The following is a 16,596-nucleotide window of genomic DNA, read 5'->3' on the forward strand; positions in this document are numbered from 1 at the left end:
TTAAAATGCACGATAACAGTATCACGCAGCATACGTACACTCACCAGCTGCTTTATTAGGGACACCTGTGCAATCTAATGCAAAATGTTAGGAACACTTTCCAATATAATGCACTCCAGTACACCACCACCACCACCACCACCCACTACGACCTCAATAATAAACATAAAGTAGAATTATCACCTTTCTGACAATGTCAACAAAATCAAACGTATAAGCTTCATAAATGTAGAATATATGGCAGAGCTGTTGTATTGGATTAGATTGCACAGGTGTACTTAATAAAGTGGCTGGTGAGTGTATATCTTAATATATCATGACAATAAATAATGACATGACTTAAACTTCCCTTTGGGATTGATAAAGTACTTTATCTTTAGTATAACAGTGTTTTATCAGTGTGCAACACAAAACATTTCTTTTTAACCATTGTGAACACATATGTAAATACCTGCCTGCTGTCTCATTCTTTTGTACACTGCTTTTCATTTTTTTTATATATATAAAAGGAAAAACTGGTTTTCCATTTGAACTTTTTCTTCATGAACTTGAGCTCATTATGAAAAAAATATCTTGAAGTGTTTTTCAGCAAAGAAATAAAAGGTTTGAACCATTTTGACCTCGTCTTTGTACTTGGAAACTCTTCAGCTTGAGCTGGAAATGGACCGGTTTGCACAGGTTCAAGTAGCCAAACTTGTTCTTGTTTGTAGGTCGGTTTCTCTTGAGACTGATTATCACCTTCAGAGGAATGCAGTCAGTACAAGTAATTACCAAGCATGTTAACCTTGTCAGGTTTATTTTTTAAAAAGTCAGCACCATGTAACGTTTTTAAACATCAAATATAAGAGGAGAGAAAAACCTATCTCAGGCTACCAGGCTTCATTTTACGGTCTTTTCTGCATCATAAGTTGATCTGAGCTTATGGTAACTTCAAATAAATAAAATAAATGGAGATCCATCACTGCCATTTCAATCCTTCGGGTAAAGTCATGATTCAACTGACAAAATACAAACTTATGTACATTTTACATGTTATTACAACCACCTAGACAGATCAACACCTGATCCCTTCTTTGAGTGCCGATGCAAGTCTAATGTCTGTACAACTTATATATAAATCACAATGCGTACACTTTGATTGCACAACAGAATATATACAAAGAACCTTCAGACAGTTTTCCTGTATTACATATGGAAAATATGAATACAGCATAGTTGGTCACTAAAAACAAAATTAAATAAAATCGAACTGACAAATAAAATGAGCATGTTTAAAAACAAAATCAGTGGCAAAAGTAGTGATAAGTGAAGTGTTTTTTTCCGCATTAAGCTCAAGAATAGTGTAATAACTGCCTGAGAGACAGATTCAAGCTGCTGCACAAACCCAGAACCTTTCACCATCATAGGTTTCATGTTAATAGGCTGACATGAAACCTATGTTTCAACAGTGTGACTAAACTATATCAGTGTGATTTAACAAGATAAAAAAGTGATTTTAAGTGTGTAACGCAGGTTTCAATGATTTGGATCTGACATTCAAAAAAAAAAAAAAAAGGCTTAGCTAAAAATGAATGAACTTGCCAGAAATACATATATTTTCCCTTCACTCAGTACTTATACCACTGATGGTCACTGATGTAATTTCTGTTCACAGTCACTTGTAAAGGCAAAGACTCACTAGTGGACAACTACACTTAATTTCTTCTCATTTAAACTTTGTTCACTTGTAGTGTAGCTGCAACTAAAAAAAGAGGCCTGAGGGAGGACTCATTGTAAATACAGTGCTGTAACAATGCCACATTCAAACCCCAACACCTCTAAACCTGTACATTAAAAAGAAAAAAAAAACACTGGAGAGATGTTTAGCTTAGTTCAACATGGTCTGAGGTGAATGGCAATGTGTTCTGTGCTCATTTCCATCTGGTAAGACAGTTGTAAACACTTCATGCTCTTGCTCATCCCAAAAGGCACACTGATTTGAACTGGATAACCGTTCGAGAGTATCAGGATGACATTGCAGAGAGTTGGAGGTCTCAAGTATACAGTCTATCCCTCCAGTCTTTCCCTCTTGGCCAGCATCCTCCCATCACTTTGATGTGATTCAACTGCCGTCCTCCGCATCCATTTTGGAGCTCTCATCCACGTTTTCTAGCGAGCCCGCTCTCTGTATCAACAGTTCGGCGGGGTCCATCATTGGCAGCGTGCTCTGCTCTGGGAACAGCCAAGGCTTCTGGTCGGGAGAGTTCTGCTGTTTCCACTCTGGGTAGTTCTGTCCCGCCTTGTGTACACTCTTCAAAACCTAGAGGGAGTGGGCCCAAGAGAGGGTAAGATTATCAGAGAGCAACAATCTGACACACGCCACACCTTCATATCAACAAAGCTGGTAATAAAACACTATGTAACAGATTTTATGGCAAGCAGCTGAAGTGATTGTGAGCAACTATTTACAGCCCTGAAACTTTTTTAAAAGGTGAAATGTGAAAACCGAGATGTTAGCTTAAGAGTGATACTACTAAGTTATCTACATTTTTACAAAGGTGTTTACATTCTACAAATTGCAAAATGGCAATCTTGCATTTGCCAATAGAGGTCACACAACCACTGAACTTTTAACTATTTGTTTTTCCCTTTTACATAAAGTCAGATACAATTTAGTGAAAAAGTTTGCTGTGGAACCATTTTAATTGATGCTGTGATGCTCTGTCAACTTCATTTTCTTTTAAAACAATGGATTAAAAAAAAGTCTACACACCCTTATGAATTTAGAAGACAGTAAAGATAGAAACAACAACATAAATGTCAGACTTGTTCCATCTTTAATGTGATCTAATGTGATCTTCGAACAAACAAAAATCCAGAGAAAACCAAATCATTAATTATTAGGAACATTTTAAATAAAAGAAACTACTACACCCTGTTTGCATAAGTCTACACACTCTGTCCAACTAATACCTGGTGGAAGCACATTTTGCATTTATTACAGCAGCAATAAAAGTTTCTATTAGCTTTGCACAGCTAGACTTTGGAATTTTGTCCCATTGTTCTTTGCAAAAAAGTTCAAGTGCCTTCAAATTATGAGGAGATCTCCTGTGTACAACTCTCTTTAGGTCATTCCACATGTTTTCGATCGATTGAGGTCTTTTGATTTTCTGAAGCCACGTCTTGGTCAACTTGGATGTGTGCTTTGGGTCATTGTCATGTTGGAATGTGAAATTCCTCTTCAACTCCAACTTTCTGACAGAGGCCAGCAGGCTTTGTGACAAAATATCATGATATTTCAAGCTATTCATTATCTCGTCTATCTTGACAAGAGCCCCCTGACCCAGCTGAAGACTAGCAGCTCCAAAGCATGATGCCACCACCACCAAGCTTCACAGTCAGTATGGTGTTCCTTGGATGATGAGCTTTATTGGCTTTGCACCAAACATATCTTTTAGAATTTAGGCTCAAAACTTAAACCTTTGTTTCGTCAGACCATGACACATTTTCCCACATGTGACTGAATGCATCTTTTGGCATAATTCAGACAGGCTTGGATATTCCCTTTTTGTAAGAAAAGGTTTCCGTCTTGCCACCCTACCCTATAGCTCAGACATGTGCAGAATACAGGAGACAGTGGTCACATGCAAGGAGTGACCAGCACATGCCAGAAATTCCTATAGTTCCTTCAATGTCACTGTTAGCCTCTTGGCAGCCTCCCTGATAAGTTTTCTCCTTGTCCTCTCATCAACTTTGGAGTGTCGTCTTGATCTTTGCAATGTCTCAGTGGTGCCACATTTTCTCCACTTATTGACTCTGGTTTTGACAGTGCTCTATGGTACATCCAATGCCTTTGATATTCTTTTATATCCCTTTCCTGATTGGTACTTTTCAACATTTAGATCTTGCAGTTTTTTTGGTAACTCTTTGCGAACCATTGGTCTCCCAGTAGGATGTAACCCCAAACATTCAAGCTAATCCTACAACAGCTGAATCACTTTCATTGATGGCAGGTGTATGCTATTTACCTACAGACATGGTTTTGAATGTGATTGGTTAAATTTGAACACAGTTAGAGCCCCAATTATGAAAGGATGTACTTATGCAATCAGGGGGTTGTAGTTTTTTGGGTTTTTTTTATTTAAAATGATCCTAATAATTAACTGTTTTTGTGTTGCAATTATAAGGGTATTTAGACTTTTTATATCCATTGTACATTTTGGACATTGTAGGTCATCATATAAATATTTTATATGACAACTATAAACAATTCCCTTGTCAGTCAGATTTAAGCATGCAAGGAAACACTTTTCCTGAGGAAACTTAGCATGATCCCACAGGTATTAACAACTACTATACTAAAACCTGCTCTCGACTGCTAAAATGCACTTTGTATTCTTTGTAAGATTTGTTTTTTTTTTTTTTTTTTAAATTGCTATTCCTTCCTAGGGGACCACAGCCTGTTTGAAATAGTGCAATCTATTAAATTACTTACAGACTTGCATTTACACTATTTATTTTTTGTCTTTAACTCTCTTCCTCTTGACATTTTCCTCTCTTAAAAAAGATATTGTTTTGCTTTTATTGCTATTTACTGTTGAGTTTACATTGTTGTTTTATTTACTCTTGTAAAGTGATCTACAATTAAGGATTACATTATTTTCAGTCTTTTTTTTTTATAATAGTCACAACTTATCCAAAGGTATATGTTTTTACCCCATAATGTTTTAGTTTATAGAAATCACTGTTACTAAGTAAAGGAGGTCAAGTTTTCTGTCTAGTTAAAAAAGCCTGAGTCTGTAAGTGGTAGTTTCACACACTCATTGATACTGACTAAATAGTTTCAAACTGTGGAGGATATGAAACCTGGAGAACGAGTTCTCCCAGGCAAGAGAGCAACAGCTCGAGCTGAGATACTCCTTTGTCAGCAACATTACCAAGACAGGCCTTCAAATTGGGTTTCTATGGTTACCATTGTCCTTTAAGACACATGAAACTCTCACTCCCTTAGGTGCACTATTACACACTTCTTAATCACACACTTCTTAATCACATCGTGGACACACACACACCCACACTGTCAGACACAGTTAGGTATTTTTAACCTTATCACTTTGAACGCTGCTGTTAACTGGACGTGAACTAAACTTTTACTGTAAAGAGTTTGTGACAATATTTGTGTTGTGTTACGTACCCGGGGAGCAAGAACTTGAGATGCTTTGTTTACCACCCACTTTGGAAGAGAACCTGGAGCAAAGACAGAAGGGTAAACATTAAAAAGCTCTAACAGCTCTAAAAAAAAAAAGCTCAGCAAGAGTTCTCAATTTGAAAACAATAATGTAATTGTTGATTATGGACTCACCTTTGGGGTCGGCTTGTGAAAGGTATATGAAAGTGCAGCTATTTGGTCCTGTGGGCTTAATGTAATAGCCGGTGAGGATGGAAATGGCTCTTACAAGGTCGCTGCGAGGAGGGTGTTTCTGTAATTGAGTCGAAACAGTTTGCAGAACAATGAGAAAAACTACGATTACTACCTTTTTCAAGACACTGGACAAGTGGACATGTAAACAGCCCACTTTAAGTATGGATAAAACAAGTTTCTGTAAATGGTAAAATAACTTTGGTGCACAGAAAACATTATGACCATAGGTGTCAATGAGCTGTAGAAATGTCACATTTAAAGACAGTGGTTGCTACGGGCCTCGGAGTGTGTGGAGGAGGTGGCATACCGGGTGTTTGACGGAGAAGTTAACGATAATGTACTCGTCATCCGTCACCTGCCACGAACGCAGTGTCACCACGTCTCTGTTCTTTATCGGCTTTGGACAAAGCCCTGCAGAAAAGAAAAGACATACAAAGAAAAACAAAATTGGGTTACAATGTGTTAAGACGTCCTTCGTGAGTTCAGTTTTTCACTGTCAAAACCTTTGTTTCAACAAGTGCACCCATGTTATGACAATAAATACACTGGCGGAATAAGGGGTAGCATCACCTTACAACAGTGTCGACAGAAGAAACAGATTCTAAAAAATTAGAAATGGAAGTAGAGGAAACGCCACAATGTGATACGGACAGAAAAAGGTTTAAATATGTAAATATCGACAGAAGAGCTTGTTGATGAAAAAATAATGGTGGCATTGTTTAGTACTATTTTTTCCATACTGGATAGTACACAAGCTTATCTTCAAAATCCAAACTGTTAGTCAGCTTCTAAATACGTATGCACATTCCCTTTCCAGTGTTTGCATTTCTTGTTTGCAACAGGTGAAACTGAGTCAGGCCACGCACTGGAGACCGACAGGTTAATGGTGGGTCACATTAGAGAGACAAACGCACAGATGAATGTGATAAGGTTAAACAGATAGGAGATGTTCTCACATGAGTAGTAGCCCACATCAGCATTAGCAGAGAGCCGAGCAATGTCAAAACTCTCCAGCATGGTGGGATCCCATTTCTTACGGTACTGGCTGTCATGAAGGACATCATACATGGTAGCAGCTGAGACATCCTTGATTGTCATTTTGCACTGAAAATACACACAAACACACACTTATATATTAATTAATGGCAAGCTTACAGTAGACCAAGAGACATCCAACTATAATATCCCAATGGAGTTAAAGATATGGTAAAGTCAGTGTTAAAATGAACTTACCTTGATCTTGTGGACTTTGGGTGGAATATTATGTCCTTTATTTGCTGGAGGAACTTCGACCCACACTTGCATCCCATTATTGTCATACTTGTTCAACCAATTCTCCATTGATAAACACTGCATTTTGAAGTCAGAGAAGGCCGCCTCGTCAGGTAATTTAATCGAATGGTGAGACATTTTTCTTAAAATGCGAATCAGTCGGGTAAAAACCACCACCAACTTGTCTTCTTTCGTCCCTCTAAAAAGAGCACAACCTGCCCAGGCCAGCCAGGTATATGTGTTTGATGTGGTCGACGGTTCAACGACTTTAAGTCTTCTGTAGCTGCGTGCCTCTGGCGACACGAATATATGCGACTTGATCGCCAATCAAGTCGAACAGGATTTTTGTGTTGAATTCCTGAACCATTCCTTCAAACGCCTCTCTCGCTGACGTCACAACGCTTCCTGAGTCCAGGTGTGCTGCACACGTGCCTAGTTTGTCCTGCCCCCCCCCGAAAGGACCAGAAAGCACCAAAATTTACACTATAACATGCAAACTACTGTATGTGTCTAAAGTGATACCAGTGGAAGCAGTGAGTTCAAGAAAATAGCTGTCTTGTCGTATTTTGTTGTCAAAAGTGTGAGAGGGTTACACACACGCACGCACGCACACACACGCACGCACGCACAGTAGGCTGAGCACTGTGGGCTGCTCAGGGGAGTGGGTGGGTGAGAATTGGTCAGTGTTGATGAATCAAAATTTTTATCACGACTAAGTTTTAAACAAAAAGTATACGAGGTGGGTAAAATATAATATGTAGAACTGAATCTATCCTGGTAGATTTGGGCTGTAGATGGTTTTAACAAGAAATGCTTCTATTTAAATCTAAATTAACGTTGAAAGAAGTGATAACCTCTTTAAAAACGTGGCTATAATGGAGGTGCATCTTCACTTCACTTCACTTCAGCATTCATATATATATAATTAGCTGTTTTATTTCAACAAGTGTCAACAAAAATATGTATTTATTTTACATCTGGCCAAGACATCTTTGCTCTTCCCTCCATGTGTAGAACATACACACACACAAAATTATCCAAGTAGGCGTATATAGGCCTATATTTTAGATATTGGCAATAACATTTATAAACCTGCCATTTATAGTCAGCTTTATTACATCACAAGCTTTTAATATCTTCGGCCAAAATACATTGTCAAAGTAAGTAAAGCCGGCTCGTGTTCATTCTGTTCTTGGCCGCACCTTTCTGTTGTAATCTTTCATGTCTGTGATGCATTGCTTAATAGTTTCAGTCTACTTTGGCAATGTGTGACTCAAACAGATACACACCTATTATATATATATATATATATATAACAGGTTCAACTTAAACTCAGGTACTGTATGCAGTTCATTATATGCTGTATTACCAAGTAAAACATTATGTGTGTTAACTAATCCCTAGTAATTGAGAAGGAATTGGGTGACAAAACACCACTGTTATATAATCTGTTATGGAACGTTTTGTTATGTCAGTGCTTCATAAAGAAAGGCATCATAGAGGTTACACTTTGGTGAAATATCTTTATTTTATTCCATGTGATAAGCCTACACTTGTGTTTCATTAACTCTCCTTTTTATACATCAGATAGTAATAGTATTCACACAAACGTTGCTAAACACGAGTAGACAGCATATTTCAAATGGACAGACACAATTCAGAATAGCACAAAGCTGAGTATTTAGTCGTGACAAGTAGTACAAGAGCTGCTCATGTTAAAATGTTTGATGTAATTAAATACTTAAATTTTTAAATCCATTTTTAAAATGTTGACAGTTCAAAACAAGCTACTATGCAAATGACCAGTGTCTTATGTTGTGCTATGGCTAGTTAGTTGGCTTGTATTACTGTACACTGTGTGTGTTTGTGTATTTGTGTGTGTCTGGAGACAGTGCAGCCTTTAACCTGTGACTGTAAACCAAACTACTGACTACACACACTGCAAAAAGTCCTTTCTAGCAGTGCGACAGGAAAAACATTACCAGGCCTAAATGTTGCCTTTGGGTGGAGTCCCAGCAGACACGCAAACAATAAATAAAACAAACTTCCAACATGCGTGTCAGCATCTGTACTTTTGGTCAAGCGTACAATGTTATTTATGTCCAAGTTACAAAATAAATAAACACATAAAACCAACAGTCCTACACAGGCAATAGCAATACAGCGAAGGATACTGCAACTAACTTCTCTGCAATTTTTTACAGCAAGGGTGTTAGTAAGCGTTAGCTGTATCTGAGGACAAAATCTTTATCTACCAGCTCTACAAAACAACTAGTGAAGCCATGAACCAGTCAGCAGGCTTCTTTTATATTTTACAATATTGTGGCTTGATTCAGTGCACAACGTTGGTGAACAAACAAGCAAGGCATCTGTGTTCTTATCCATATAAATCCTGCATGGTGAGCATGCTGCAAGTTCTTGCAATAGTGTAATCAACACAACACAAATTATCAATGAGATGGTGGGTACGTCATAGCGACCAAAGTGACAACTTTCCATCAATGTGGAAAAACTAAACACTGGCCTTCTTTTTTGTTTATACATTAAGGGGCATCTAATAACTGAAAAACTTCTCCTCAGACATGTTAGTATGCGTGCAGCTAATTTGACAACGTTGGAAAGAGAGTTGCTATAAATTTATTGACATAGTTTCAGGTTAGTAGCCATTCGAATGAACTTGGGATGGCCTCCCTTTGATGGAAATGATCCCTATTTCCTCATTACTTGGTTTTACATCCCTTTTGCAGCACTGTTTGGCTTAGGGTCTAAAATTATGTAAATCTGGTTTACTAAACACACTGTTGTATTTGGCGGATTATGCCTACAGATGTGTTAAGATAATATCTAATGAATGGTTCCATTGATACTCAGTGAAAAGGGTTAATTTGAATCTTATGTGGCAATGTGATGAAATTCACTGGTAAGATCCTGTCTGTACTTCCTCAAAATAAGACAAAGTGGAGAAATAATCAGTCATCTGAGAGAAGATATAGTTTAGAGAATGTTTACGCAAACTCTCCATTGAAAATTTAAAAAAAAGAAGAAAATAAAAATACATGTAACGGGCTGAGAACTCAACCTTGCAGAGTCATTTAAATAATCCAAAGCAGTTTTACTTTACAACAATGACGAGAGTAACAGCACTAAGATTCTGAACTGTGCAATAACTCATGAGCAGTTAGCTATGTCAGTCTGCAATCCCATATAATGCCATGCAACTGGATGAAAATCTGAACATATCATTGAACTTATTCCTTGTTTTAAATGTTTACTTTTGAACCTTTTTTTCCCAGATAATCTGTTTCAATACAGTAATGCACATCCACACGGTTACTCTGAAAAGTCACTGAGTTGAAAAGGGAAAAAAAACGACGGGTCCTCCATTCCAATGGCAGTGTGCCAAGGGGTGGAGAGAGTGGCCACTGAGAGACAAGCTGTTGGTGGGGAGGAGACAGGCTGGGTGGGGGTGAGGTGTACTAGCATGAGCAGCTGCTCTCGGTGACAGTCATCTCTGGCTGTTTCTCCAGTTTGATGTCGATCACTGCGAGGGTTTGGTTAAGCAACAACATCGATGAATGTGCAAATTTCACTTCAGTATTTTCTGCAGTGCTATCTGGCTACCATCTCATCAGTGAACATACTATCGTTTCTGCACAGTAAACTAAGAGGCACATGATTCTAGGCCATGGTAATAACAGCGTGACAAAAGTAAGGTGACAATTTTTTGTCGAAGCAACTTTAAAAAGGATACTGTCCTCTTTGCTTTTCTCTGGTGTGCTATCCATACCAGGCAATGCAGCAGCAACACGACGGAACAGCTATAAAACAAAGTAAGAACAATTAAATGTTTGTTCTTACAAGGATGTTATACAAAGTAAAATGCTGTAAAATAGGGGTGGGTGATTCGGACAAAATCTTCTATCTATCACAGTACACGTTTCATATTGTGAATAGTACAATTTCTGGAAATTCAATTGAGAAACTGTTAAAATAACCAGCCAGGAATACCTGTTGCAGTGTCTGAAAGTGTCTGAAAAACAATGGTACTTATAATCACATTGATGCAAAAATCCTGTAAATCCAATATTGCCACAATGCAGTCATGCTCAGTGATTTGCTACATTATCCATAATGCCCAAATACAAATGGATATTAAAGGGATAGTTAACTTAGCATAAACAGTATAGGAAAATGAGACGATAGACAATTTATATAATCTCTATGTGTATATATCGTCATATCACCCACCCCTTTTGTCAAATGGGATATACTGTATATAGACAGAAAGTGGTCAACTAGTCACTCCTAAATAGTGCATTTTATTGAACAGGCAAACACAAGAAGCAGTTAAGCAGTGACACAGAATGTGACTGTAATTACAGGTTGAGGTAACAGCATGAGAGTGAAGGTTGTCGTGCTAACCTTCTCCACTGAGCAGATCCATTATACTCACAAAAACATTTTTGAAAGCTCCAGAAATTTTAGTGAATCAGACAGTACTTGAGCAAGAATAAACACAGTAGCAGTAAACCTGTGCAGAACAAGTGAATCAATATCCAGACTAATACAAGCAAAGCTTGTGGGGGGAAAAACACAACTCATATGTACTGAGAACGCTAGGATATGTCATGATGAGCCACAAGAGGGGAAACAGAGGTAAAAAGGAGAGTGTAGTCTTTGAGAGCAGAATGAGCTTAACTACCCTGAGAGAGCAGAATCTCTACCTGTTTGACATTGTAGCCAGTCTTTGCGCTGGTTTCAATGAACATGACATTCAGTTCCTTAGCTCTCTGCTCGCCCTCCTCCGTGGTGATCTGTCTGCTCAGGTAGAGGCAGAAGGGGGGAGATGGACGAACAGACAGATATGGAAAGAAACATCGCAAAGAGGACGGGCCAAAAGGAGAGGGAAGAGATGGAGAGAGAAACAAAGAGAGAGCTCAACACAGAATCTTTTTTTGGGGTGAAAAAGAGAGAGAGAGGTTAGTTTAGTTATAACAGACAGAGAGGAAGACAAAGGGAGAGAGGCTGCTGTGCTGAGTAAAGATGAAGCAGCAGGAAAATGACTCCATAGGTCACCCATTCATTCAACAGTCGCACTCTGATCCATATATAATGAATACATGGAGTTGTACATATTCCAGACGTCACAGTTGGGCCTCCCTGACCTAAAGGACATCGGGACCTGTGCTGGAAACAGTCAGGATCATTTGTCAGTATACACCTGCTGTTGCTGGACACCAACCTGTTTGACGTTATAGCCAGCCTTGGCACTGGTCTCTATGTACATCACATTGAGCTCACGAGCTTTCCTCTCTGCCGCCTCAATAGAAACTTGCCTGCCATGGTCCCAGGAGAGGGGGGTGGGTGAGGGGAGGGAAGTGTGGTGGTATGGGGGGGGAGGGAAACACACACACACAAACAACAACAACAACAAAAAAAAAATCAAAATGACATGGAGAGATAATGAAAGGTAACAAAAAAGCAAAGAAAAAAGGCAGAACAGAAATGTGATCAAATCATAAATAAAAAATATATAAATTAAAGATCTTAAATCAGTAATTAAAAAAAGACAAAATATGTAAAATACCAAGGGATGATAAAAGTCAAAATTGGATGAGGTGCACTGAGAGGAAGAAAAGTGGGATTCCAGGCTTTGGCAGAGTTTATACAGATTATACCACCTATTTCTAATTGTAGTAGTATTTTTAAATTATAGTCTATTCATCAATCTAGGTAAACAGAGTTTTAACGTGTCATTCACACATCTCATACAACCATGTACCTTTTATCCGCCAAGTCTGTTTTGTTTCCAACAAGCATGATAATGACATCACTTCCTCTCTCTGTTCTAACATCATCAATCCACTTTGAAGTTTGTTGGAATGAATTAAGATCTGCAGAGGGGGGGGAAAAAAAGCAAAAATTACTTTACACATTAGCCACATGTAGCCCCCAAAAGACAGAAAGCATTCAGTATTTTAGCTATAGTTAAAAGTGTGCGCAAGCAGGTATTACTCTTGGTTAAAAGGTAGAACATCTTGTGTCACAACAGCTCCTCCAGTACTCATGTGTTAGTAAGCAAATGTATTGAGAATAGAAGAATAAAGAAGGAAAGAATAGTTCTAGAAATTTGGGAGATTTTAAGCAGCAATATATTAAGTGCAACTATGCCAAGACAGCGTCCTTCCAATTGCGCTAGTCCCCTACAGAACGGTTAGAGTACAGCCCTGACTCACTGGTGATGTCATAAACAACCACAGCAATGGTAGAGTCACGGATGTAGCTGGGAATAAGGCTACGAAAACGCTCCTGTCCAGCAGTGTCCCAAAGCTGGAGCCGGACCTGAGGGTTGGAACGGGAGAAGAAGAAGACAAGGAGGTGGAGATAAAGAGGGGGAAAGGCAGAACAAAAAAAGTGGCGAATAGGAAAGACATAAAGGAACTGCAAGCCAAGCAGCAGAGATGAAAATTGCTTTTTTTTTTTTTTAATGGAGGAATGGGTCAGAGATGACCAGCTTTATGCATGACCAGCTTTGTGCATGTAAAAACATGTAAATGGAGGCCCAGCTCAATCATTATTTAGGCAGATCCTGTTTCAGATGATCTGAGGTGACATCTGAAGACATTTTCTGTTATTCCTTCCATCAGCCTCATACATAACAGCATTTAGGAAGCATAGACCCCCCTGGACATCCCTGGAGAAATGCTTTAGTGTCACTACGGCTGATGCGAACAGCCGGGAATATCCCCTCATCATGCTGTCCAGTGGGGTAGCCAGGCTAGTAAATGCTCTTTTATGCCCTTGCGCATGTTATGCCCTTGCACATACTAAGCGAAGGACAAGGAGGTGAGGCAAGGCCATGATACCTACTGGCTATGTCATAAACCACAACAGCAGCGGCTGAGTCGCGGATGTAACTGGGGATGAGGCTGCGGAAACGTTCCTGTCCGGCTGTATCCCAGAGCTGCAACCGAATCTGTGGCCAGCCGTGAAACGAATGTAGGAACAGGGGACATTTCATGACCCAGCCAGGGGGATGGAAGGAAAGCAAAAACTTGAAATAATGATGGGAACTAAAAACACGTTCACATGTGTGACAAAAATAAATAGTAAAATCTAGGATAATTCAGAAACACAATGTAAAATGGTGAAAGGGAAATAAATGGTGGCTACTACATTAAAAGCTGAAGCATGATTTAAGCAATTTCTAACAATTTTAATTCTAAGCCAATGGGAATGATGAAAATAACAATGACAAAGGCTTACCGTGCGATCTTCTAGGTACATGGTTTTTGACAAAAAGTCAATGCCAATAGTTGCCTGTAAAACAATCACTGCATCAAAACATAGCTATCAGAACAATAATTGACAATGTACTGACCTCTATGGACAAGATAAACTATAACAGAAAGACATAAAGGAACAACTTATGTAGTTTTCTACAAACCCTTTTCACAATAGACATTTTTAACTTATTGGGTTTTCAAAGTAGGAACTGCTAACATTAATGATGGCTCTCTCATAACTGGGTGTTCCAGTATGCCATGTCAGTAATAAGTTAGTATGCACATTAGAGGTGTTCATACTTGTATGGACAGATCTTTTAACACTGAATCTTAAAACTGAACTGACTGAATCACCATTGTCGCTGGCCGAATCAGTGGCGCTTCCCCTCACTGGCAACTGAGAGCACCATTGTTGGCACAGTCATGATTCACTGTACATGACTTCCTTGTCAAAACCTTATCAAAAGACAGTGAAACCCACTGTACTGAAGTGCATTGGAACAGTGATGTGATTGCTTATTTTAGGGGAAAAGTGAATAATCAACATAGTCAGTGACTCATATCTTTGAACTGAACTCAACTGAACGAAACGATACAAATCGGTAAAGTGATTCATTACTTAAACCTCTAGTGCACACTGCCAAAGGCACAGGAACTGGAGCACATATTTAAAGTTATTAATTACATCTGTGGTTGACAAGTCAAAATGTTTGCTGTGAAAAAGGTGTTTTGGCACATTCAGTATACTGATAACAATACACTCTTAATATTTACTTTGCACAGTAGTTCCATGTCAAGTTGGAGTATTTGCTTTTACCTGATAAGTGTTGTCGAAACTGTCATACATAAACCTGGTGATGAGCGAGGTCTTCCCAACTGTACAAAAACAGTGACAGACATTTTTAGACTTAAGTCCTGGTACTCAAAGATCATATGCAAAACTCCACTGTTGATATTAAATACTCAGTTGCATAAAGTCTAATTTGTCTTTCTAAGAAGACCAAAAAAAAAAAAAAAGACTCAGTGACATCACATGGTGAGTAAATGGCTATCATCACTGATGCAATGTGGACTGCTGAACCCACACGCTGAGCTGGCACTATGGGTGGAGCCACAAAATTCAGAAAATGAAAATGGCTAGACTTCTAAATTTGTTTCATTATCACAGACTGTCACTATCAAAGTAGATAAGCACCCCTACAATACAATCACGCCAAGATAATGTCTGTATGCGTCCCTGTAAACTAGCGCTGACCGGTCGGGGAAAAGGCCGTTGGCTGTAGACTCACTGGCCGACGTGGCTGTGCAAGGTGCTGCCGTAAGAAGCCAACAGCTAGCTTTCAGAGTTGAGTAGCGCTACAATAACAAATAAGATAAATATTTATATGGAGCTTATTTTTGGATGCAAATGTCTGTAACAAAGTCTTGACAACCACATTAGGATTTCAATTAAGCGGTGAATGTTAACATACCGTACCGTTAACATATATTACCGTTAATGCTAGTATATTTCAGCCTAGCTCAGCTAACTGCTAGCTAAAAGTAGTTAGCCAGATACCGTTAGCTAGTTTCATTGGTGAGATGATGCTGAGCAAGGACCAATATACATTGCTGTAATTTGGCAGCAAACACATTTGTAGATAAATCACGAACAGTGCTGGTATGTTACGTTAACTTTAATCAATCTTTGAAATTATCAGTAAGACGAAGAGCGAGATGTTTGCTAATTTAGCAATCTGCGGTTAGCAAGCAGTACAATGACATCATCACGAGTGAGAAAATTTGTCAGATTCATCATCTTTCTCTCGTATTTCTCTCTTTTAGACACTTTCTTAACACTGAAATGTTGAATTCTTGCTACGTATCATCACTGGCCGTTCATGTCTGAAGGGTAACTTTACCCCGCAAGCCAGCAGCAGGCTAGCTTTAGAAGCTAGTTAGCTCATCGTAGCCACTTTTCACATATTCCCTACATCCGCCCAAATTAACACTTGGTTAGGGTGCACTGTTCCCAGCTTACCACTCTGTTCGCCCAGGAAGACGAGCTTGAACTTTCGTAGAGGGTTGCCAAACTCTCCGCCGCCGGTTGTGGTTGACATTTTGTCAAAAAAAAATACACAGCTAACTAGCTAGCTTGGCTAATGATGTGATGTCTGGACCGGAGAAGAGCGAGTAGTGTATATCTTTATCCTGCGCTAGCCAGAGCTTTTGTTTTTTAAACCTGCAGAAGTGAAATAGCGCAACCATGAGGCATTCTTTAAGAAACAGCAGTGACTGCAAAAGAAACTGTTACCGGTTACACCTTTTTACAAGCCCACATTTTCATTAAGACTTATTTTCATTTAAGTTATAGGTCGAAAAAATTAATTTTTCATAGATTGTGGCTAGACAGAGGTCATGGACATTTAGTCTACACATAGGCTTACTGAAATATTTATTCAGCTTTAGATGCTGACATTTTACTAACGCTAAGTAATATTATGATATTAAATAAATAAAGTAAAAAATAAATAAAGTGTTTTGCGAGTGTTTAGAAAACAGTTCAATAAGAGCAAAAAGAAAAGGAAGAAGCAGACGAAGAGGAAGGCTCTCTAAACAGATGGTTTTCTATGTGAGTCAGTTATATTAAACATATAT

The 16,596-nt window shown here is 38.7% G+C and overlaps 3 protein-coding genes across 12 annotated transcripts in view; 1 reads left to right on the forward strand and 2 right to left on the reverse strand.

Annotated features, from left to right (window-relative positions):
- Nucleotides 1–967: 967 nt before the first annotated feature.
- stard14 (START domain containing 14) lies at nt 968–7,177 on the reverse strand. Its single transcript, XM_044364050.1, has 6 exons — nt 6,635–7,177; nt 6,358–6,505; nt 5,709–5,812; nt 5,342–5,459; nt 5,174–5,226; nt 968–2,299 (listed from the first exon to the last, which is right to left on the reverse strand). The coding sequence occupies exons 1-6, from the start codon at nt 6,809–6,811 to the stop codon at nt 2,102–2,104; spliced, it is 798 nt and encodes a 265-aa protein (XP_044219985.1). The 5' UTR covers nt 6,812–7,177; the 3' UTR covers nt 968–2,101.
- A 1,005-nt stretch (nt 7,178–8,182) lies between these two features.
- Nucleotides 8,183–16,281, reverse strand: rab41 (RAB41, member RAS oncogene family). 5 transcript variants are annotated; one of them, XM_044364381.1, is made up of 8 exons: nt 15,980–16,281; nt 14,777–14,835; nt 13,940–13,993; nt 12,910–13,015; nt 12,456–12,567; nt 11,398–11,491; nt 10,425–10,491; nt 8,183–10,214 (listed from the first exon to the last, which is right to left on the reverse strand). In XM_044364381.1, exons 1-8 carry the CDS (start codon nt 16,056–16,058, stop codon nt 10,150–10,152), a joined length of 636 nt encoding a protein of 211 aa, XP_044220316.1. In that variant the 5' UTR covers nt 16,059–16,281; the 3' UTR covers nt 8,183–10,149. The 5 variants fall into 5 exon arrangements, 4 of the variants coding, with proteins under 4 accessions (XP_044220316.1, XP_044220314.1, XP_044220315.1 ...); XM_044364379.1 differs by lacking the exon at nt 12,910–13,015 and adding an exon at nt 13,544–13,649 and having other exon boundaries at nt 15,980–16,206; XM_044364380.1 differs by lacking the exon at nt 11,398–11,491 and adding an exon at nt 11,916–12,009 and having other exon boundaries at nt 15,980–16,205.
- Nucleotides 14,881–16,596, forward strand: part of inppl1b (inositol polyphosphate phosphatase-like 1b) — a 28,877-nt gene continuing 27,161 nt past the window's right edge. For 2 of the 6 annotated variants that reach the window (XM_044364361.1, XM_044364362.1), the window contains exon 1: nt 14,881–15,304. The gene's annotated coding sequence lies outside the window, so the exon portion shown is untranslated. The other 4 variants (XM_044364365.1, XM_044364364.1, XM_044364366.1 and 1 more) reach the window with 3 other exon arrangements.

Source organism: Thunnus albacares, chromosome 10 (genome assembly GCF_914725855.1).
Source record: "Thunnus albacares chromosome 10, fThuAlb1.1, whole genome shotgun sequence".
Classification (NCBI taxonomy): Eukaryota; Metazoa; Chordata; class Actinopteri; order Scombriformes; family Scombridae; genus Thunnus; species Thunnus albacares.